Consider the following 23,538-nt stretch of genomic DNA (forward strand, 5'->3'; position numbering starts at 1 on the left):
TCTGTGTATCGGTGTTCTTTTAAGAGCTCCCCATGTTATTGTAATATTGAATCTTCTCAACCACAGGATTGAGACCACTGCCTAGAAAAAGAAGTTTCAGCAAAGGGATAACCTGTTAGGTGATGACTTTTGTTCTCCATTTATGGTACACTATATTCTAAGATATTCTATTGAATAATTAGGGAAAATGTTGTGGCTAGTTATAAAAAGAAACCCACACAGGGGCGCCTGGCTGGCTCAGTCGGTAGATCATGTAACTCTTGATCTCAGGGTCATGAGTTCAAGCCCCACATTGGGTGCAGAGATGCCTTAAAAATAAAATATATAAAAAACAAGAACAAAAAAAACCCACACACGAGCACAGAGCATCTGATGCTCTGTACTTTGAGTTATGAGATTAGCTTGCACTGGTCTTTGTCGTCACTCATGTTGATATCTGTTTTCTCTTATAGGTTGGTGCTGTGTTAGCATTTCCATCCTTGTATTGGGATGACACTGTTGATCTGCAGCCTTCATCAATTAGTTCCTCGTATAACCACCTTTATCTCTTCCATTTGATCACCATGGCACACATGCTTCAGATCCTTCTTACCATAGACACAGGTAAAGCTCACATCAGTTAACTATAAAATAAATAACATTTGCCCATGGTTTATTGGCAAAATTAATTATGCATGCAATTAGTCATATCACATATTTCAAAGTTCTATGTTATTTCTCTTGTTGAACGATCATTTATTTATTTATGGATGTTGTGTTTTTTTATTTTTTTAAATTTACATCCAAATTAGTTAGCATATAGTGCAACAATGATTTCAGGAGTAGGTTCCTTAGTGCCCCTTACCCATCTAGCCCATCCCCCCTCCAACAACCTCTCCAGTAACCCTCAGTTTGTTCTCCATAATTATGAGTCTCTTCTGTTTTGTCCCCCTCCCTGTTTTTTTTTTTTCAACGTTTATTTATTTTTGGGACAGAGAGAGACAGAGCATGAACGGGGGAGGGGCAGAGAGAGAGGGAGACACAGAATCGGAAACAGGCTCCAGGCTCTGAGCCATCAGCCCAGAGCCTGACGCGGGGCTCGAACTCACAGACCGCGAGATCGTGACCTGGCTGAAGTCGGACGCTTAACCGACTGCACCACCCAGGCGCCCCAACCCCTCCCTGTTTTTAATATCATTTTTGTTTCCCTTCCCTTATGTTCATGTGTTTTGTCTCTTAAAGTCCTTATATGAGTGAAGTCATATGATTATTGTCTTTCTCTGACTGACTAATTTCACTTAGCATAATACCCTCCAGTTCCATCCACGTAGTTGCAAATGGCAAGATTTCATTCTTTTTGATTGCCAAGTAATACTCCATTGTATATATATATACCACATCTTCTTATCCATTCATCCATCGATGGACATTTGGGCTCTTTCTGTACTTTGGCTATTGTTGATAGTGCTGCTCTAAACATTGGGGTGCATGTGTCCTTTTGAAACAGCACATCTGTATCCCTTGGATAAGTACCTAGTAGTGCATTTGCTGGGTCGTAGGGTAGTTCTATTTTTAATTTTTTGAGGAACCTCCATACTGTTCTCCGGAGTGGCTGCACCAGCTTGCATTCCCACCAACAATGCAAAAGAGATCCTCTTTCTCTGCATCCTCGCTAACATCTGTTGTTGCCTGATTTTCTCATATGATTTTCTTAATAATTGTTCTTTTCTCTAACTTACTTTATTGTAAGAATACAGTATATAACACACAAAATATATAACATGTAACATACATATATAATGTTATACAAAATACATGTTGGGGCGTCTGGGTGGCTCAGTTGGTTAAGTGTTCGACTTCAGCTCAGGTCATGATCTCATGGTTCGTGAGTTTGAGCCCTGCATCGGGCTCTGTGCTGACAGCTCAGAGCCTGGAGCCTGCTTCAGATTCTCTGTCTCCCTCTCTGCCCCACCCTCACTTGTGCTCTCTCAAAAATGAATAAACTTAAAAAAAAATTTTTTTTTAAATGCATGTTAAGTGACTCAATATCTTAACAGTAAGGCTTTCAGTCAGCAGTAGCCTGTTAGTTACTGGAGAGTCAAAATGTATAGGTAGATTTTTGGCTATGCAGGATGTTGGCACCCTTAACCCCCATGTTGTCCAAGGGTCAACTGTATATGACATTCTGGAAAAGGCAAAGCTATGGAGACAGTATATCAGTGATTACCAGAGGTTGGGGGGAGGGGGAGGGCGGGGAAAGAGTGGTGAATTTGGAGAGCACAGAGGATTTTGAGGGCAGTGAAACTACTCTGTATGATATTGTAACAGTGGCTACATTTCATTTGTGAAGACCTACAGAATGTACAATACCAGGATGAACCCTAATGTAAACTGTGGACTTTGGATGATAATGATGTGTCAGTATAGGTTCATTGATTGTAACAAATGTACCACTCTAGTGCAAGCTGTTGATAGTAGGGCAGGTATCTGGAAACTCAGTGCTTTCCTCTCAATTTTGTAATGAACCTAAAACTGCTTTAAGAAATAAAGTTTCATTTTTAAAAATCTTGTTACATGGGTGTGTGCATTTGTCAAAACTCATCAAATGGTACATTTATTGTTTGTGTATTTCACTGCATGTAAAATTCACTTCAGTCGTGCAAATATTAAACATATTTAAATTGGAAATATCAATATGAATTCATGATATATTTTCCTTTTTTTAAAAAAAGTGTGTTTTTCCTAAAGAGATCTTAACTGAAAGGAGAAGAGCTAGCAATATCCAACCAAAGTAAGAGACACAGGGTAATTTTAATTGTCTTTCAGATGAATTAATGTATATATATTTTTTAAGTATTTTTAAAACAAGAGAGCACTATTCAAATAGGATGTAACCATCCATCACATTGAACTACAATGTTGGCATTTTTATACCCATTTTAATATGATAAAACTGAAGTTCAGAGAACTTAAGTGTCTTATCCAGAGCTTTAACCTAAGTGAGTGAGTTAGCAATTGGTGGAAAGGTTTAGGATGGTCCTCCTTAAGGATAGATTAATGAAGGAAATTACCTTACGAGGTTCTTCATAATGTGTTGCTTGAGAGTAAAGGCAGGACAGCAACCTACTTCCTTTTCTAGAAGCTGAATATTTACCTGTTAGCTAAGACTCCTAGGAATGCAAAGCAGATAGATGACCACTAATTTGTTTACCTGGTCATATTACAATGAGATAAGCATTTATTAAACATCCATGTGATTCTGCCCTATTTGTTTCTTCATCTAATATACTGATAAAGTTTACCTAAGAGGTTTTTTTTTTTTAATGTTTATTTTTGAGAGAGAGAGAGCGAGTGAGTACGTGCACGCAAGTGGAGGAGGGGCAGAGAGAGGGAGACACAGAATCTGAGGCAGGCTCCAGGCTCTGAGCTATCAGTACAGAGCCCGACACAGGGCTCAAACTCACGAACCATGAGATCATGTCCTAAGCTGAAGTTGGACCCTTAACTGACTGAGCCACCCGGGCGCCCCTTACCCAACAGTTTTTAATATTTAGAATCAACTATTTAGATTGAGAAAAAGGAAAAGAGCCTCAGTTGAGGTGACATTGTTTATTATCCTGACACCATGATATTGAGGTGTAATTAATATATTGAATAGCAAACTCATAGATTTATCTTTCAGAATTTCTTTTTCAGACCTCCCCCTTGCTCAGGTTCAAGAAGAGAGTGAAGAGGCTCGTTCTGCATCTTCTTTCTTGGCAGAAGTTTCTCAATATACAAATGGGTGAGTAGCAGTTCATTAGTTCAACCTATTTCAGTATTGTTTTAATAATTCCACCTCTTTGTTCAGTTGTTTGGCACAATAACTTTTGAACCATTTTAATTCCAGTTTTTAAAAATCAGTTAAGAGCTTTTGGAATTACAGCTACCCATTTGTTTGTTTCTGAGACTGAAACAAGTTTTGATACATCTTTACTCTTATAAACTGTTCTTTACTCTTATTATAAAGAACAGTTTTGATACATCTTTACTTTTATAAAACTGTTCTGGGAACATAGGCCAAAGATAATAAAATTTTAACAAATGGCAGCATTTAGAATTTAAATAAATGTACAAAATTGAAAATAGGTCATCCATTTAAAGCAATCTATACAGTTGATACGCTTAACTAACTAGAGATTTTTTTTATGGCTTTTATGTAACATGTGAAATATATTGGCGATGCAAAGGCTAAAATCAAAAGTATAATAAGAGTGCCCCACTGAGCTCTACATGCTGCCAAACTCTCCCCTCTTTGCTTTCATCTTCTTCATCAATTTTTAGTTAGGTTTTCTGTTTTGTTTTGTTTTTTAGTTAGGTACTGAAGAGAGAGAGGAAGAGGGAGAGAGAGAGAGAGAGAGAGAGAGAGAGAGTGTGTGTGTGTGTGTGTGTTACTAGACTTTATTTTTTAGAGCTGTTTTATTAGGCTTACAGAAAATTTAAACAGAAAGTACATAGTGTTCCTGTATACTCCCTCCCCTCACCAGTTTCTCCTGTAATTAACATCCAGCCTTCAGTGTGGTAGATTTGTTAAAGATGATAAAACAGTATCAATACATTGTTGTTAACTAAAGTCCATAGTTTACATTAGGGTTCACTGTGTTGTAACATTGCAAGTAAGATATAGAGTACTTTTCACTGCTCTATGAATCACCAACTTTAATACAGAAATCAAGAAAGTATTAATTTTTTTAGCTAACTTAACTGCTTTGGTTAGTTATTGATAAATATATCTGATTCACATTTCATCATAAGGGTTAGGATAAAGAAGAAAATAGTTATTTGCTTTAAAAATTTACATGGTAGGGGCATTCACTTTCATATGCCCCCTCTCTGTAAAGAGCTTTCATACTATTCTTAATTTCTTATACTCTAATAAACCTTTGCCTGCCCCTCATTTAAAAATTAATTAATGATTATTAATATTAATAATTATTACATATTGCTAATCATAATATAAATAATTGATTTATTTTGTAATTAAATAAAATAAAAACCTGCATGGTAAAAGATACAAGATTTGTGGTTTTATTTAGGAAACTTTCAGAAGATTTAAATATAGAAGCTATTGCCAGTTAAATATTATGTCTTAAATGTTTAAAAATTAAATGGATAAAAAATTATTTAAATACTTAGCTATGTTTTTAAATGAGGATGTGTTTAAAGTCTAGGGGTTTAGTCTGATCAGTATTCTGTTCTGTTCTGGAATTATTGCCTCCTAGCTGCATTGGGTGTGGTATTCCTGGCTGGTATTTGTGGGTCTCACTGAAGAATGGTATCACCCCTTACCTTCGCTGTGCTGCCTTGTTTTTCCACTATTTACTTGGAGTAACTCCACCTGATGAACTGCTGACAAGTAAGTAGGAAAGTGAAGTCTCAGAATAGGATATAATAGATATTTTTTCTTACCTTCAACCTCAAAAATACAAGGTGAGGGCAAAACTACTTTTCTGTTCTCTGCCTCTTTCATCAATGTTCACTATCAACATGTGTGCCCCTGCTGTGGTATGGGCTAAAGGTGAGACCAAAAATGAGATTAGCTTCATAATATGCAAGACCTACTCAGGACTCCTATCTATGTATAGTTGATGTACTTGAGCTTATAAAATGTCTGCACACAGAACATAACTGTTAGGATATGCAAAAAATTAGGAACATTGGTTGCATTTAGGGAAGAGAACAATTTGGTTAAGTAGGAGGAAAATGTTATTTTATACTCCTTATTTGACTTTTGAACATATGACTATTACAAAAGAAGTAAAATGCTGATAGGAAAGGCCTGTTGTAACAAAGTGAGGATATGTATGTTTGAGTACCAGTCATTTCCTTTCTTCTTTACTTGCCTTAAATCTAGATCAAAATAGACAAGGCTTCCTTGTTCTTTTGTATGGGTAAAAATCAGAACATTTGTATGATTTTGGAAGCATCACCAAAATTGTTTAGAGATTCTTGCTTTTGTCCTTTGAGATTAAGCTGAACAGGTCAGCTTTATTGGCTTTCAGCTTCTGTATCTTGAACTCAGTTCAGCAGGGTTTATTTGATCTAGTTTGTTGTGATTCTATACACAGGCATACCTTGTCATATTGCGCATTGCCTTATTGCACTTTGCAGATACCGCATTTTTTACAAATTGAAGGTTTGTGGCAACCCTGCGTCAAGGAAGTCTGCCAGTGCCATTTTTCCCACAGCATTTGCTCACTTCATGTTTGTGTCACATTTTGATGATTCTTGCAATATTTCAAACTTTTTCATTATTATTATATTTGTTAGGGTGATCTGTGATGATTGATTATGACTGGCTGAAAGGCCAGAGGATGGTTCGCAGTTTTTAGCAATAAAATATTTTTTAATTAAGGTATGTACATTTTTGTTTTAGGCATAATTCTGTTGCACACTAAATAGACTACAAGTAGTAGAAGCGTAACTTTAATAATCACTGGGAAGCCAAAAATTCACTTGACTTGCATCATTGCAATACTCACTTTATTGTGGTGGTCTAGAACTGAACTGGTATGCCTGTAAATGGGGTGCTACTTCCCACGTAGTTGTTTTTTTGCATTTAAAAAAAATCATGTATTAATTTATCTAGATGGTGCTGTAATACCAGGTAAGAATAATGTGCTTACTAAATGTATTGTTATTCTCTTGCAGATCCTGCAGAAGGAGAATACAGTGCACTCTGTAGCTATCTATCTTTACCCACAAATTTGTTCCTGCTTTTCCAGGAATATTGGGATACTGTAAGACCCCTCCTCCAGAGGTACTATGAGGGCAAAATGTGACTGTTGGGTTATTATACTGTTGTGTTCCTAATTCACACACTCAAGGAATTGGAGACAAGTCCAGCAGCCATGGGCAGCTGGAATTTCCGCTTGTCCCACCATAATTACAGTTCCTTGTGCTACTCTTCCCTAAAGCTGCCGTTTCCTATAAATCATCAGGCAGGCTGGGCAGCAGGGGGAGGTGGTCATGTTGTCAGCAGCCACATAGTCACAACTAAATATCAAAAGAAACAAAATTGGGGCTCTGTCTAAAACAGTAGCATATCTCACATGGTAGCGCACATCTCAGGAGGGTGCCTGAGGGGGAATAAAAAAGTCATTTGGTGAATCAAAATGTATCAGTTAAATTTCCCTGAGAGAGGTGGGTCTTTTTTTGAGAAAAACTTTCTTTCTACCTCATCATTTCTGGCCCTCCTGATCACTGTCTACCCTCCTAACCTCTAGTGTCCTTCCCTATCTTTGCTTCCACAATTTCCATCTTTTTTTTTTTTTTTTGAGATATAATTGACATGTAGCATTGTTTTAATAATTAATTCTCACTGTTACTCTTACTTTATTTCCTCCATTACAGATTCTGACACCCAGTGTTTGGGGTGTTTGGGGAGGATGTTTTGGCCACATATCCAACAGGCAGTTCTCTGACACCGGCTGAGTATCCTACAATTCACCTCAATCCTACACTGTCTACCTGGAGATAGCATCAGATCCCACAGGTTAAGGGCTCATTGCTATAGACTGGCATGCCTACATACAGACACATCTCAGACAGCTTCTACTAGCAAGTCCAAGGTTGTCACCTGTGCTCCTGATCCAATGGCTATAGAACAGAGGCTCCACTGACCCCTCCTTGGGTTCAGTTAATTTGCTAGAGCAGCTCACAGAACTCAGAGAAACATTTTACTTACTAGATCACCAGTTTACTCAGGAACAGCCAGGTGGAAGAGATGCACAGGGAAGGGGAGCCAAGATTGCATACTCCCTAAACACACCACCCTCCCCATATCACCACGTGTTCACCAATGTGGAAGTTCTCCAAATCCTGTCCTGTTGGTGATTTTGGAGGCTATATTACATAGGCATGGTTGATTAAATCAGTGGCCATTAGTGACTGATTCAACCTCCAGTCCCTCTTTCCTCCATGGTGGTTGAAGTAGCAGAGCTGAAAGTTCCAATCTTCTGTCGCATGTTTGGTTCTCCCAGTACCCAGCCCCCATCCCTAGGAGGGATCCTAAAACACACCTTTGTTGCTGTCATCACTTAGGAAATTCCCTGTGCTGGGAACTGGGTTGAAGACTAAATATACATACTTATTATTATAAATCACATGATCACACCCATGATTTCCTTTATTTTTTCAATTTTCTGCCTTTACCTTTCTCTTTTTTCTTTCATTAGTGTTTCTTTCTCCGTGTCCATGTCAGGATTTGTGTGAATGTCTGCTTGTCTCCTGCCACATTTTCTGTGTTCTCATCTCTTCTGTTAGGTTCTTTTTTGTGTATCTTCATTTCTTATGAGGGGTTCTAATCTCCAGTGTGATTAAAAATGAATTAAAACAGATCTTTAAAAATCAGCATCATGCTTTGTGTTAAGTACAATCATAGTAGGTTATACTGACTTTACTTGTATGTTGTTGGAGTCAATACATTTTAAACTTACTCTTCTAGGTTAATGACAAAAATTCAAACTTTGTAACAGAATGTCCTTGCACTTTGTACCATTCCTGCAGAGACTCCCCTTATCCTCTGCTCTGAAGTACAGGGGACTGAGACTTGCAAGCCGTATTGCCTAGTCTTTCTTGTCAGTTGGCATCTGCCTGTATTCAGCCTGGGGGAGGCAGTAATAGGGTATTGGAAGCGAGGAGGAAGAGAGAAGCCTGCGTGTTCAGGCCACCTCTCTCTGCTTTGTGTGGTATCTCTGACCAGTGACTGTAGCTCTTCTCTGGCTCTAGTTCCCATCAGCCAAGTCTCTGGTGGTTCCAGTATCCATCAGTGACCCTAGCCCCTCGTTTCTAGTAATGCCACAATTTCCTTTTGTTCCTCCATCCTGGGAGAGGCGGTGGCTTCCTGTTACTGGCTAATCTTTGGGTCACCTTGTGTTTTTATCTCCTGGTTGGCTTTGCAGCCCTTCTGTCATCTTTATTACCAATTCCTGGTATTAAATTCCCTCTTCAGAATGGTTTCTGTTTTTCTAGTAAGACCTTGATTGATAAGCCCTTAAAAAAAGAAATCAATAACAGAAAGGGGACAAAATAAATAGGCAGACACAAAAACAAAGAGAAGGAAAGCAAAGGAGCAAGATTGTAGAAGTCTAGTGGAGGGAACATGGAAAGAAGGGACAGATTTGGAGGGGGTGGCTCACTCATGAACACTGTGCTGAAGTTGTGATGACCTGTTTGCTTTTCTCTTGGCTCTCCATATAGGTGGTGTGCAGATCCTGCCTTACTAAACTGTTTGAAGCAGAAAAGCACCATAGTCAGGTTGGTTTTACTTCTTAGTCCTTTCCTACAGGTTGTGTTTCCAAAAATAGTTGGTTTGCTGAATATGATTTCTAGTCTGTCTTCTTCATTCTTACTCAGTACATTGTTTCCTGCGTTTCTCTTAGGTCTCTGCCAGAATTCAGATTCTTCCTGCAATTGATTTTTTTCTTGGAGGGACTGTCCTTTCCCTCTTAAATTGTTTAACTCCACCAGCTCCTCTTTCTTAAGCGTGTACATGCATATTAAAAGGCACAGGAGGAGATGGCATCTTGGAGCTGCTGGTATATTACAATCAGAGGGTAGTGACAGTATTCCTGTACAACATTTTTTTCCTTTTGAGAATAGAGTAAGATATAAACAGAACTATTCCCTTTACCCCTTCCCTTCCTATCTTTATACTTAGAGACTACCCAACAAAATTTTCTTCAGCCCTCCTGTGTCCTTTAAGTTATGGCTCAGTCATAATCCACCTCTTCCTCAAGGACCAATTCAAATCTGACCTCATCCCACAAGTCTCTCCTAATACACCCTCTTATATGTGTGTGTGCATGTGTACCTGCCAGCACCATAAAGCACTCAACAGTAAGTTCAATAAGGCCAGATTGCATGCTTGTTTTCTTTGTATCCCACCAGGGCCTGCTTTATGTTATATGTGTCTAATTTTTATTCAAATTGAATTGCTTCAGTAAACAAGCAGAGTAATTGACCCCTAGCCTTAAATGCTAACATCAGTAGTACCATTTTTCCATGGCCAAAGCAAACATTGTGACACAAAGTGCATATGCCACCTTCTATTCTCATCTTTTCTCACTCTTTCAAATTCTTTAGCCTTCACTGTAAATGTGCATGTGCTGCCTACCCCTTAACCCCACTTTAGTGGTTTAGAGATTATAGAGCAGCTTTTATAACTTAGATAGAGTAGTATTCACATCACCAAGAAAAGAAAGAGTAGAGAGAAAAGTTTAAAAGATGAGTACATATTTTAGGACTGTTAATCTCACACAATTTTTCCTTTATTTCAATTCATTATGTGCCTTTTATTTATTTTATTTAAAAAAATTTTTTTAACATTTATTCATTTTTGAGAGAGACAGAGTATGAGCGGGGAATGGGCAGAGAAAGAGGGAGACACAGAATCTGAAGCAGACTCCAGGCTCTGAGCTGTCAGCACAGAGCCCGACGTGGGGCTTGAACTCACAAACTGCAAGATCATGACCTGAGCCAAAGTCCGACGCTCAGCTGACTGAGCCACCCAGGCGCACCTCATGTGCCTTTTAGACACCTACTATTTCCCCAGCATGGTTCTAAAATACTTTGGGAGAATTAAAAGACCTAACACATACAGCTTTTTGGTCATGGGTAATTTATAATCAAATTATGTACATAAACTAAAAACATAAAGTGTAATAGTATATGGAATGTACTGGTAATGCTATAGAAATTTAAACAGTCGAAGATTTTTAATGATGCCAGGTTACTCTTGGAGAAGATAATTTTTAGCTGAACATAGAAGGAATTACAGAATTTAAGTTGATTGTGGTTTGAGGATAGAATGTCCATGTTATTCAGATATTCTTCTTCATGGCATTCATGCAAGGCTTTTATCGTATCTGTATTATATTATAAGAATGAATAACATTTACAGACATGTATCAAGTACTAAGTACATTATGTTCCACTTCAGTATCTTATTGAGTCCTTAACAGCTCTATGAGTTTCCTTGATTCTTTTATTTATATTTGACATTTCTTAAATCAGCATGAGTCTTTTATATTTCTTCCCCCCCACCTCAAAAATTTATTATTAAATTGATAGTGTGCCTTATGACTGAGAAAGTATAATATATTCATCCTCTAGTTTACAGACCATGAAATACAGGCTTGGGTTCAGTGACTTGTTAGATACTAGAGAATTTAGGATTTGTAGCTGCATCTGATTACAAAGCCTGTGTATCCTTAACAACTTTTTTATATTACCTTCCTAGCCATTATGGAAATCTAGCTAGAACAATTTAGTCTTCAGGAATAGTGGAGGTTGAGTTTGGAAAGGAAACCAACTGATGAAAGATTTGGAATTCTAGGCTCAGATGCTTGGATTTAATGTTGTCAACAGGGGGAATTACTATGGGGTGCAAGTATGGGTTCTTTTGTTGTTTTTAAGACATTCTTCCTTCTGTTACTTAGTTGGTTTTTGACATGGGTTTATTTACTCTTAAGTAAAATTGTCTTTTAAATTATATTTCTAGATACCCTAGAAAAAGAAATAGTTTGATAGAGCTACCTGATGACTATAGCTGCCTCCTAAATCAAGCTTCTCATTTCAGGTAAGAGGAAATATTTTTTTAAAAAATTTTAAGCCTGTAATTGGTATGCACCACCACTAGCTAACTTTTTAAAAATTGACTACTTAGCATCTTTTGTAACAGTGATTGCTGATTTCTTTTTTATTATTGAGGTGAGATCCACAAAACATACAGTTAATGATGACAAAGTATACAATTCAATACAATTTAGTGTCTGCACAATGTTGTACAACCACCACCTCTCTCTAGTTTGAAAACTTTTTCATCATCCTGGAGAAACACCTTGTATCCACTAAGTAATCACACCCCATTTCCTCTTTCCCAGTCCCCTGGTAATCAATAATCTGCTTTCTGTCTCTATGAATTTGCCTACTCTCTACATATCATATAAAAGGTATCATATATGATTTTTTGTGTCTTGCTTCTTTCACATAGTATAGTTTTTGAAGTCCATCCAAGTTGTAGCATGTATTCGGCCCTTTCTTGGCTAAATAATATTCTACTGTAGGGGTGCCTGGCTGGCTTAGTCAGTGGAATTTGAGCCCCCTGTTAGGTATAGCTATTACTTAAAAATAAAATCTTAAGTATTCCATTGTATGCATATACAGAGTTTGTTTATCCATTTATCCATTGATGAGCACTTAGGTTGTTTCCCTCTTTTGATTATTGTGAATAATGCTACCGTAAACATTCATGTACAAGTTTCTATGTGGGCATATATTTTCATTTTTCTTATATATATTCCTAGGAGTAGAATTATTGGGTCATTATGGTAATTCTATGTTTAACTCTTTGAGTTGCCAGTAAGCAGTTTTCCATAAATGGCTGTCCCATTTTACATTTCCATCAGCAGTGTAAGTTTTGAGAGAGAGAGCACATGAGGGGCAGAGAGGGAGAGAGAGAGACTATCAAGCAGGCTCTGCTCTGTCAGTGCACAGCTCAACATGGGGCGTAAACTCATGAACCATGAGATCATGACCTGAGCTGAAATCAAGTTGGACGCTTAACCAACTGAGCCACCCAGGTGCCCTAATACACATTTTCTGAATGACCACTGATGTTGAACATCTTTTTATGTGCTTTTTGGACATTTGTGTATGTTCTTTGGAGAAATGCCTGTTCAAGCCCTTTGCCCATCTTGTAATTGGACTGTCTGTTTTGTTGTTGAGTTGTAAGATTTCTTTATACTGAAGGGGAAGGAGACTCTTCCTTTCTTCCCTCTCTGTTCCTCCCTCTCTGTTCTTCCCTCTAGTCAAATAATTAAATTGACATAAGACAGAATAATATGAGAGGGATGCCTGGGCAGCTCAGTTGGTTAAGCATTTGACTTCAGCTCGAGTCACAATCTCAGTTTATGAGTTTGAACCCTGCATCAGGCTCCATGCTGACAGTGTGGAGCCTGCTTGGGATTCTCTCTCTCAGATTAATAGGAGAAAAACCAATTTAATTTCATATATATGGGAGATCACAGAGATACGTGACTCAAAGAAGAAACTAGGTTTATACTTTATAGTTAAAGAAATAATTATTTGTGAAGATTTGACAAAACAAAGGAGTTTACACTTAGAGTACCAAATTAATGAAGAAGTAAGAGAGTTTATATATACAGCCTTCTTGACTTTGATTTCCCTAACTTTGGCAGTAAGGGTATTTTCTATCCTTCTGGTATAGGGAGGATACCTTCACATGGGAGATTTATTTCCTGCTTTCAGGAGAACGAAAGAGGTGTCAGAGTGTCCTTTTTGCACCTGCTGTTTCTTAAGTAACTTTAATTCAAAATAATCATTATGTCAAAGCAGCATACTTTGGGGTGGCCTATTCTGTTCTCTTTCAGTCTATTCTTAATAGTTTTATAGTTTAGCTCTGTATTTAAGCTGTGGATCTGTTTTGAGTTAATTTTTGGAATAAAGCAGGAAGTCCGGCTTCATTCTTTTTTTTTTTTTTTTTTTCATGTGGTTTCCACTTATCACAGCACCATTTTTTAAGAGACTATTCTTCCCTTATTGGATAGTCTTGGCACCCACGTTGAAAATCAGTTGGTCAGTGATGTTTGGGTTTCTTTCTAAATCCTAAAGTCTGTTCCATTGGTCTCTATGTCTGTCTATCCTTATGCTAGTACCACACTTTTAAGTTACTATAGCTTTGTAAAAGAAGTTTTAAAATTGTTACATGTGAGCCTCCCAACTTTATTTTTCTTTTTCAGTGTTGTTTTAATTATTTGGGGCCCCTTGCAGTTAAATACAAATATGAGGATTGGCTTTTCCATTTCTGCAAAAAGGCAGTTAGAATTTTAATAGAGATTAAATTAATCCTATAGATTACTTTGGGGAGTATTGCCATCTTAATAACATTAAGTACCCCAGCCCATGAACATGGATACCTTCCCATATTTAGACCTTCTTTAATTTCTTTCTGCAGTATTTTGTAGTTTCCAGTGTACAAGTCTTGCCCTCTTTGGTTAAATTTATTCCTGGATATTTTAGTATTTTGGATGCTATTGTGAATGAAATTATTTATCTTTTTTTTTTAAGTTTATTTATTTATTTTGAGAGAGAGACCATGCAAGTGAGGGAGTGGCAGAGGGACAGGAAGACAGAGAATCCCAAGCAGACTCCGCACTGTCAGCATGGGGCCCAACATGGGGCTCAAACTCATGAAACCGTGAGATCATGACGTGAGCCAAAACCAAGAGTCAGACACTTAACCAACAGAGCCACCCAGGCACCCCTGCAATTATTTTTCTTAATTTCCTTTTTGGATTGTTCCATTGCTGGTGTATTGAAACACAGTTGATTTTTGTGTGTACCCTACAACTTACCTGGGTATCCATAGGGATTACAGTTAACATCCTAAATTTATTTTTTTTTTAACATTCTAAATTTAGTTTGACTTGACAACATCATAGTTTCAGCTGCATAATTAACTGTTCCTTTCTAATTTTTTCTCCCTTCTTTATGTCGTTGAGGTCACAGATTACATTTTTATGCATTCTGTGCATGTTAATGTAGATTTATAATGATGGTTTGTTCATTTGTCTTTTAAATAATATAGTAAACAAAAAAAGAGGAGTCATTTTTCCAAAGTTATAATAATACTAGCTTTTATACTTACATGTGTAGTTAGTTTTACCAGTTATCTATATTTTTTTTATATGGCTGCAAGTTGCCATTGGTGTTTTTCTGTTTTGGCTTGAAGGACTCCCTTTATTACTTCTTGTAAGACAGGCCTAGCAGCGATGAACTTCCTTAGCATTTGTTGGTCTGGGAATGTCTTCATTTCTCCTTTGTTTTTAAAAGATAGTTTTGGCAGATGTAGAATTCTTAGTTGACAGCTTTTTTTCTTTGAGGACATTACATGTATCCTACTGCCTTCTAGCCTCCATGGTTTCAGCTGTTAATTTTATTGAGGATTCCTTGTATGTGATGAATTGCTTTTCTTGCTGCTTTCAAGCTTCTTTCTTTGTCTCTGACTTTTGACGGCTTGATCATAATATGTCTTCTTTGTGAATCTCTTTGAATTTGTCCTGTTTGTAGTTCAGTTTCACTCCTGACATGTAAATTCATGTTTTTCAACAAATTTGAGGAGTTTGGGCCATTATTTCTTCAAAAAAATATTTTTTCACTTGCTTCTCCTTCTGTGACTCTCATAATATGTGTGTATGTTGGTATGCTTGATGGTGTCCCATAAATCCCTCTGTTCCTTTTTATTCATTCTTGTTTCTTTCTGCTCCTCTTCCTCAGTAATTTTAACTATCCCGTCTTAAAATTCACTGATTCTTCTACCAGCTCAGATATGCAGTTAAACCCCTTTAGTAGGTTTTTTATTTCAGCTGTTGTACTTTTCTATTTGTTTCTTTTTTTTATAATTTCTCTTTGCTGGTATTTCCTACTCTTTCATGTGTTTTCCTAATTTCCTTTAGTTCTTTGTCAATGGTTTCCATCAGCTCTTAGAACTCATTTAAGAGTTAATTTAGAATCTTTGATTATTAACAAGTGTCATGTCTGGGCTTCCTCAGGGATGATTTCTGTCAGTTTCTTTTTTTCCTGTGAATAGGCCATCATTTCTGTCTCTTTGTAAGCTTTGTGAGTTTTGGTGAGAACTGGACGTTTTGAATATTGTAATGTAGTAGCTCTGGAAATCAGATTCTACCCCCTCCCCTGGAATTGCCACTGTTACTTGATGAAGGCTGTAGTTGTCTGTTTGTTTAGTGACCAAACTGGTTTTTGCAGAGACTGTATTCCTTATTATGTGTTCACTGAAGTCTCTGTTCCATTTTTGCTGCCGTCAGCCAGTGAACTGACAGATTTCCTTAAATTTCTGGATCCAATGAGAAAAAATATAAAGAATATTCTGTCTCTTTAAGTCCCCTCTGCCATCACCACCAAGGAAGTCCCTTCAGCCCATAGAAGTTGAAACAATAGCCAGTGTGTGTGTCAGCCCCTGAGTGAACTGCCAGGAAGAAGTAAACAACCCTGAGTTTTGAGGACAACCCTCATTTTTTTGAGGGGGTGGTAGCCACTACACAAAAAGCCAAAATTTACTAAAATTTACCAGCCTCTTTCTTTGTTAAGCACTCCTGTGGATGCTGCAATGATCACCTAGATTCCAAGTTCCAAAATGGTTGCTTCAGACAGTTTTTGCCAGATCAACAGTTGTATTGGTAGAGGAACCAATTCCTGGAGCTCCTTACTCCACCATCTTCTATGACATCTCTCCTCAATTTTTTTTTTAAAGCTACAGGAGCCTTTTGTGTTTTTTTAAGCACTCGAAGAATCATCATTTATTCATGTATCTTTACATGTACAAGTGTGGTCAACACATCCATCCACTGAAATAACCCTGTTTTCAACTTCACAAACAAGTAGTTCTCTTAGAAATATCTTTTATATGTGTGTCTTTAAGCACTGTTTTATGTGCATTACAGTGAGGTGACCACATCGTCACTGAAATAACACTGAAGAACCCCCACTTTTTTTTCCAAGCAAAATCTTATATGGAAGCCCATTATTACAGTAAAACAAATAATAGCATTATGGCTCAGGTTTAAGCCTGATACTAGAGAGAGGAGTAAACCTCCTTAGCTTTGTGTGGCACCATGCCCCCGCCACACACACACCTCAATCAGATTAAAACCTAATGTAAAACAGTGTTTCTTAGACTTTCTTTTATCTTCCTCTTCCTTTTCACTGATTATTTTCCAAAAAAAAAAAATCTGGATGATAAAGACTGGTGAGAAGTAAAATACACTAGTTACATTATACTCATTACTAATATCATGTATGAATTACCCATTAGTTACCTTTGTAAGAAAATAGCATGACCTTAAATACCTTATTCTGTATGATAAAATAATATCCTATAAAGTAACAGTTTACACTTGCTAAATATGACGTAAGTTATTCAAATAGCATAAATTCATGAGCTACGTACCACCGATGTAATGTCCCTATAGAAATTCTGTTGATATCTGCCTTAACCATTGGTGTGTGAATATTACATATTTGAATCACAATGCATCATGTCTTGGAAATAATAGGCCAAAATTCCAATAGGCCATAATTGATGCAATTATGTATCCTTGACACTCAGGTGGCATCACACCATCACCCATAGCAAATCAGATTAATAATGATGACATGAAATGAGCAGTAACTTGTAATTAGAAGGCAAGAATGTCAGCAGTCTGAAAATCAAAGCCTATTCGAGAATTCATTGCTGATGTACCAGTAACACAGCATCTTTTTCCTAAACTGCAGGGATTCCTAAGCTCAGTTAGGAGTTATGTAATATTAAGTAAGCATTGCACAGCTGCCAAACTTCTTAATAAACTTTAATTAGAGTTCTCAGAAAACACAAAGAATTCTTAAATTTTGTTTTAAGGATATCAATAATTCTAATGAACTGCCTTGGTGTGCAAAGTGACTATTATAGTCCTTAGTCATAAGTTAAATAACTTGCTGTCATTTGAAGGGGCCAAAAATAGGGATTGCAGTGTATCATCATTTTTAGGGCTTGAAGAACCCAACGGTGGCCTACTCTGAGAATCACTACCCTACAGCATGACTGAGGAAATTCTCATATTCAGTTATAACCCCTGCTTTGAACCCTGAAGCCAGGGAGTTTAACTGGCCCAGCAGGGCCTTGGGCAGCCCATTCTCCAGTCTCTGTTACTAGATAGAACTCACCTTGGTATTAGCTACCTTGCTGCTTGTCTCATGCAGGTTAAGTTCAGCCACCTAAAGAAATGGTTGCATCATTTACCTCCCAGCCCTCAAAAAATTAGCTAGGTGATGTCAGAGATTGCATCCAGCTCTAAATTCAGTGATTCCCCTAATCTTAGGGCTGTATTGCTACCACAGAATCCCAGTGAATGAGTATTATCTTCCTGGCATTAAAGAGTATCACTGTTGGCTCTTAGGAGGATGTGAGAAAAGTGTTAGTCATTAATCACAGTGAAGACCCCCCTGGATGATATTACTACTTACTGGTTTCAAGTAAAAATGAAAGTAAATCTGATGATCTCCTCCAGTTTTATTGTCACCATCAGTTTCTGTTAAGACTGAGCCATTTGGGGGCACCTGGATGGCTCAGTCGGTTAAGTGTCCCACTCTTGATTTTGGCTCTGGTCATGGTCTCACTGTCGTGAGATTGAGCCCTGTGTCAGGCTCCACGTGGAGCCTGATTGAGATTCTCTCTCCCACTCTCTCCCCCCCCCCACTTGTATTCTCTACCCACATTCAACAAAATGGATGGGAAATGTGTCTGAACCCTTGCTGCACATCATGATAAAACAAAAAAAATTGGGGGCACCTGAGTGGCTCAGTCAGTTAAGTATCTGGCTTTGACTAAGGTCATGATCTCACAGTTCATGGATTTGAGCCCCACATCAGGCTCTGTGCTGACAGCTACAGATCTGAAGCCTGATATGAATTCTGTGTCTCCCTCTCTCTGCCCCTTCCCCTACTTGTGCTCTGTCTCTCTGTCTCTCTCTCACAATAGTAAACATTAAAACAATTTTTTTTAAATTGTATACCTAACAAGGTCATATTGAGGACATGAACTGTCTCTGAAAATAAGTAAATAAACCTAAAAAATAAATAAAAGACTGGGTCACATGGGTGGCTCAGTTGGTTAAGCATCTGACTTTGACTCAGGGCATGATTTTGTGGTTCCTGAGTTTGAGCTCAACTTCTGGTGAGCTCGAGCCCTGTCAGGTGAGCTCCTCTTCTCTCTCCCTCTGTCTCTGTCTCTGTCTCTCTCTCTCTCCCCCCACTCTCTCCCTCCCTCTCCCTCCCTCTCTCTCTCTCTCTCTGCCCCTCACTCACTTGCGCCTTCTCTCAAAAAAAAAAAAAAAAAAAAAAAGACTGAGCTATTTCTGCCATAGGAGGGTAAGCTGCTTGGTTACTATACTTTAGGTATCACCTTTATTTTCCTCTGTAGGATACTAGAGACTAGGACTCAGCCATCCTTAACTAAAGGTGAAAGATACTAGCTTTATCCAAAAAGAGCTATAATTCTATTCTTTCCCCTAGAAGTGAAATAGTCCCCTCATCTACAGAAGATGGGTGGAATATCTATGCACAGAGTCTTTCTGCTCCTAGTAGACAGTGGTGGTGGTTTTCTTATCTTCGCTGAAAAACAAGGGATCAGAGAATAAACTGTTAATGCCCTATTGGAGATTATTTTGGTGCTCTTTATTCTGACTTCATTGGATCTCAGCTTAGTGGTTGCATTTTTTTACTGCCCAAATAAAGGAATTCTGGATGTTTCTGTTATGTCCATTGTAAGGCAGAGAGAGGGGTGGAAAGCTCCTTTTTTCCAGGGTGGCCATTATCACTTTAATTCAGAGAATGATCCCCCTCCTTTGGGGGGCATTGTAGCAAGGCTATAGCATACTACTACATAAAATGGCAGATCTCAAAGTACTGCTTGGTTCAAGCAAGTCAACTCTGTCACTTTTTCCTTCCTAAAGACTTGCTTTGTTTCCCAGATGGAGGGTATATCAACTTTAAGACTACAGTCTCTCATTTCAGCCCTAAAGATCTCAATACTTAAATGGACAGGAAATGTGTCTGAACCCTTACTGCACATTGTGATTAAAAAAAAAAAATTGTACACCTAAAAAGGTCATATTCCTCTGATATTGAGGACATAAGTTTGACTAAACCAATCCAGAGGAGGGAGCTGACTATAAGTTGGTCATGTCAGATGAAGACTGGATTCTATAAATGTATCACAATGTCAGTGAGGCATATTTAATGGCCAAACTATGGAATTATCAGGACACTATATACTTAATAGTAAATCTTCTTAATCAGGAGATTGTTTTGTTACGTCCTTATTAAAGAAGAATCACCTAATTAAATGTTTTCTTGTGTTTTAGGATCTTTGTTTGCTACAAAGCAGCCAGTGATGAACACATTTCATTGCTAACTGGATATGTCATGCTTTTATTGTTTACCCACCACACTGATTGTTTTCTTTCCCTTTGAGGTGCCCACGGTCTGCAGATGATGAACGAAAGCACCCTGTCCTCTGTCTTTTCTGTGGAGCCATACTGTGTTCTCAGAACATTTGCTGCCAAGAAATTGTGAATGGGGAAGAGGTTGGAGCTTGCATTTTTCATGCACTTCACTGTGGAGCTGGAGTCTGCATTTTCCTAAAGTGAGTAGTGAGTGTTTTGGAATCTTCATAATGAATTTAGGGAATCTGGATCCAATCTGGAAGCTATTATGGTAGGATAGTGTGTTGATAGGAAATGATCACATGAAATTGCATTAAAGAAGATATTACAGAATAAGTAAAAAACAAAAACAAACAAAAAAAAACAAATCAAAACAGACAAACAAAAAAACCCATAGGATTCTGTCCACGTTTTAATTTTTTTGTGAAATGTCTTAAGCATGATAGACTTTGCATTGATTACTCTGGTGTTACAGAACACTCAGGTACAATGAAAGGGCTTGGAGTCCTAAAAACAAGTATATTTAAAAAGTACCTGTACATTGCTATTTTAAGTTGTCCTTTGAATATTTTCATTTTCTTCATTTCCTCTATCAAAGCAACTGTTGTTTTCCCTGGTCTCTCTGCAAAAGACTGAGAGTGGTACATAGTTATTTCATGTTTATGAAAGAAGAGTGCAAGTTGCCTGAGAGAGAAAATTCAAAGTGGATGCGTGTGCTTTTTCTTTCCATCTCCCCATGTACTGTAGTTTCTGTTTATGTAAGCCCACGTCTCCCTAACCATTGCCTGTAGGCATCTGTTGGAAAATGTGAATGAATGCATGGAAGCCACATCCAAATACCTATTTTCTTCTTTTAGGGAACCTATAGCAAATAAACCCACTACCTATTCCAACTGCTTATTTTGTAATGTCACTCTATAGTACCTATCCCTTCTGTATACACATACCCAAACATTATTTGTATGTCTTCATTTCTCTACTGTAAGAGTCCCAAGTACCCTTCTGTATACACATACCCAAACATTATTTGTATGTCTTCATTTCTCTACTGTAAGAGTCCCAAGTACCTTCAAAGTGGCAGTGATTCTTTATAATTTGCACTATTGGAGGCTGGCTCTGACCAGAAAAGGCTTAATTAACACTTGCCTCACTGACCTTCTTTTCTGGCCCACAGTTATCAGATGTTGTTCTGTGCTTCTGTTAAGCTCCCTCCCACTCCAGATCGTGGGTCAGGAAACAGAACAGAAACAACACTGGCCATCATTTTCCATGGTATCTGTGGTTCAAGTAGGACAGCTTCCTTCCTCTCTTCAGTATATTCAGTCAGTATTAATGGTCCCGTTTCCCTAAATCCATTGATTTTTCCCATAATGTCAATAAAAATAACAATATTCACTGTCTTTTTTTTTAGACAAAACACAGTTTAGTCTATTTGTCTATGTTTACTGTCTTTATACTGAATTCCTGACAGATACTGGCCATATCTTTTCTCTAGATTAACTTTGATGCAGTGCCTATCATTTGCACTCATGCAGTTAATAATATTTCCTCTTGGTTCTTTTGTCCTTCAGAATCCGAGAATGCAGAGTAGTTCTGGTTGAAGGTAAAGCCAGAGGCTGTGCCTATCCAGCCCCTTATTTGGATGAATATGGAGAAACAGACCCTGGCCTGAAGTAAGATTAGTTTTTGTTTGTTTGTTTGTTTGTTTGTTTCATTGTAGTCACATTATAGTACATGGATGGTAACAGTTCTTTAAACACAGAAACTAATGCTAAATATTGAAAGATATTTTTAAATAGTTGCAAATTAAAAATATTAAATATGATATGATCCTGAGGAGCACATAATTTTGAACAGCTTTGTGCTGCTTTAGAATGTGAAGGTAATACTTTTCCAAAATTAAAGACACCCAGCTGTTCTAATGTTTGAATGTTATGTTATTTTTAAGCAACCTTTCTACAGAATTATGTATGGAGGTAGTTTTTGGATTAAGGGAGAAAAAGGTTGAGTGGTTCAAAGTAGTTAATGACTGAGGAAAAGAAATCTGAGTTGTTCCAGAAAGGTACAAAGAAGCAGAATTTTTAAATTAATTAGGCAATTTGAAAATCCCCAATCAGCTGAGACACTTGAGTGCCTCCAGAATGAGAATCTCACAGTTCTCCATTACTGGCAACGGCCAAATTTTAGTCATTTTGGATTAGCTGCTCTACAGTGTTACAAACTGTACAACCTTAGAATTGATGGGGAGTGGTTTTATTTAAATATTTGCTAATCACCAGCAAGTTTTTTTTGTGTCATAAAGACAACAATAAGCAAATATTTCTGAGAAGCAGAATATAATTTGAGGGCTTAGTATTCTACACCTCAGACTTAATCTCTACTATACAAAAACCAGAAATTAAAGCTAAATACACTGTATGAAGCTGAAAAGCCATTAAAGCTCTGTCAGACTAAGTACCCAAAAAAAGAATAAAGCTGCTTTGAGTTATAAATCTCATTGTCCATTTAAATGAGGTCTAATAAACCACAATTTCTTTATCCATTCATCAGTTGATGGACATTTAGGCTCTTTCCACAATTTGGCTATTGTTGAGAGTGCTGCTATGAACATTGGGGTACAAGTGCCCCTATGCATCAGTACTCCTGTATCCCTTGGGTAAATTCCTAGCAGTGCTATTGCTGGGTCATAGGGTAGGTCTATTTTTAATTTTCTGAGGAACCTCCACACTGCTTTCCAGAGTACTACATGGCAATGAGAAAGAACGAAATATGGCCCTTTGTAGCAACATGGATGGAACTGGAGAGTGTGATGCTAAGTGAAATAAGCCATACAGAGAAAGACAGATACCATATGTTTTCACTCTTATGTGGATCCTGAGAAACTTAACAGGAACCCATGGGGGAGGGGAAGGAAAAAAAAAAAAAAAGAGGTTAGAGTGGGAGAGAGCCAAAGCATAAGAGACTGTTAAAAGCTGAGAACAAACTGAGGGTTGATGGGGGGTGGGAGGGAGGGGAGGGTGGGTGATGTGTATTGAGGAGGGCACCTTTGGGGATGAGCACTGGGTGTTGTATGGAAACCAATTTGACAATTTCATATATTGAAAATAAATAAATAAATAAATAAATAAATAAATAAATAAATAAATAAATAAGGTCTAATAATGCCCATGATATACTTTGCCTATTTTCTGAGTAATCAAGGAGTAAATTTCTGCTTTATCAGCTAAGTAACGTATTAAGTTCATGGTGATCAGTAGTGAAGGGAGAATATCCCTTTTGAAACCCTCTTGGTAATTAGCCCCCTGCTCTAAGAACATCTCGCTTGGGTGGCTCAATCAGTTAAGCAACTGATTTCGGCTCAGGTCATGATCTCACAGCTTGTGAGTTCGAGCCCCACAATGGGCTTTATGCTGACAGCTCAGAACCTGGAGCCTGCGTGGGATTCTGTCTGCCTCTCTCTCTGCCCCTCCCCTGCTTGTGCTCTGTCTGTCTCTCC

The 23,538-nt window shown here is 37.7% G+C and overlaps 1 protein-coding gene and 1 long non-coding RNA gene across 3 annotated transcripts in view; one reads left to right on the forward strand and one right to left on the reverse strand.

The window, feature by feature from the left end:
- Positions 1-23,538, forward strand: part of UBR1 (ubiquitin protein ligase E3 component n-recognin 1) — a 134,512-nt gene that overhangs the window by 107,958 nt on the left and 3,016 nt on the right. Inside the window, exons 39-46 of one of the 2 annotated variants that reach the window (XM_047075222.1) lie at positions 453-603; positions 3,676-3,763; positions 5,241-5,374; positions 6,670-6,778; positions 9,220-9,276; positions 11,522-11,599; positions 20,072-20,242; positions 21,614-21,715. In XM_047075222.1, coding sequence (XP_046931178.1) covers positions 453-603; positions 3,676-3,763; positions 5,241-5,374; positions 6,670-6,778; positions 9,220-9,276; positions 11,522-11,599; positions 20,072-20,242; positions 21,614-21,715 — 890 coding nt within the window. Of the gene's footprint in view, positions 1-452; positions 604-3,661; positions 3,764-5,240; positions 5,375-6,669; positions 6,779-9,219; positions 9,277-11,521; positions 11,600-20,071; positions 20,243-21,613; positions 21,716-23,538 lie in introns of those variants that run through there. The other variant, XM_047075223.1, reaches the window with a different exon arrangement.
- On the reverse strand, positions 536-20,668 carry LOC124508665 (uncharacterized). Its single transcript, XR_006961301.1, has 2 exons — positions 20,577-20,668; positions 536-623 (listed from the first exon to the last, which is right to left on the reverse strand). It is a non-coding gene; the product is annotated as an uncharacterized LOC124508665 (long non-coding RNA).

Source organism: Lynx rufus, unplaced genomic scaffold (assembly GCF_022079265.1).
Source record: "Lynx rufus isolate CCGP_SWC_20201006 ecotype Redwood Valley unplaced genomic scaffold, mLynRuf1.p SCAF_13, whole genome shotgun sequence".
NCBI lineage: Eukaryota > Metazoa > Chordata > Mammalia > Carnivora > Felidae > Lynx > Lynx rufus.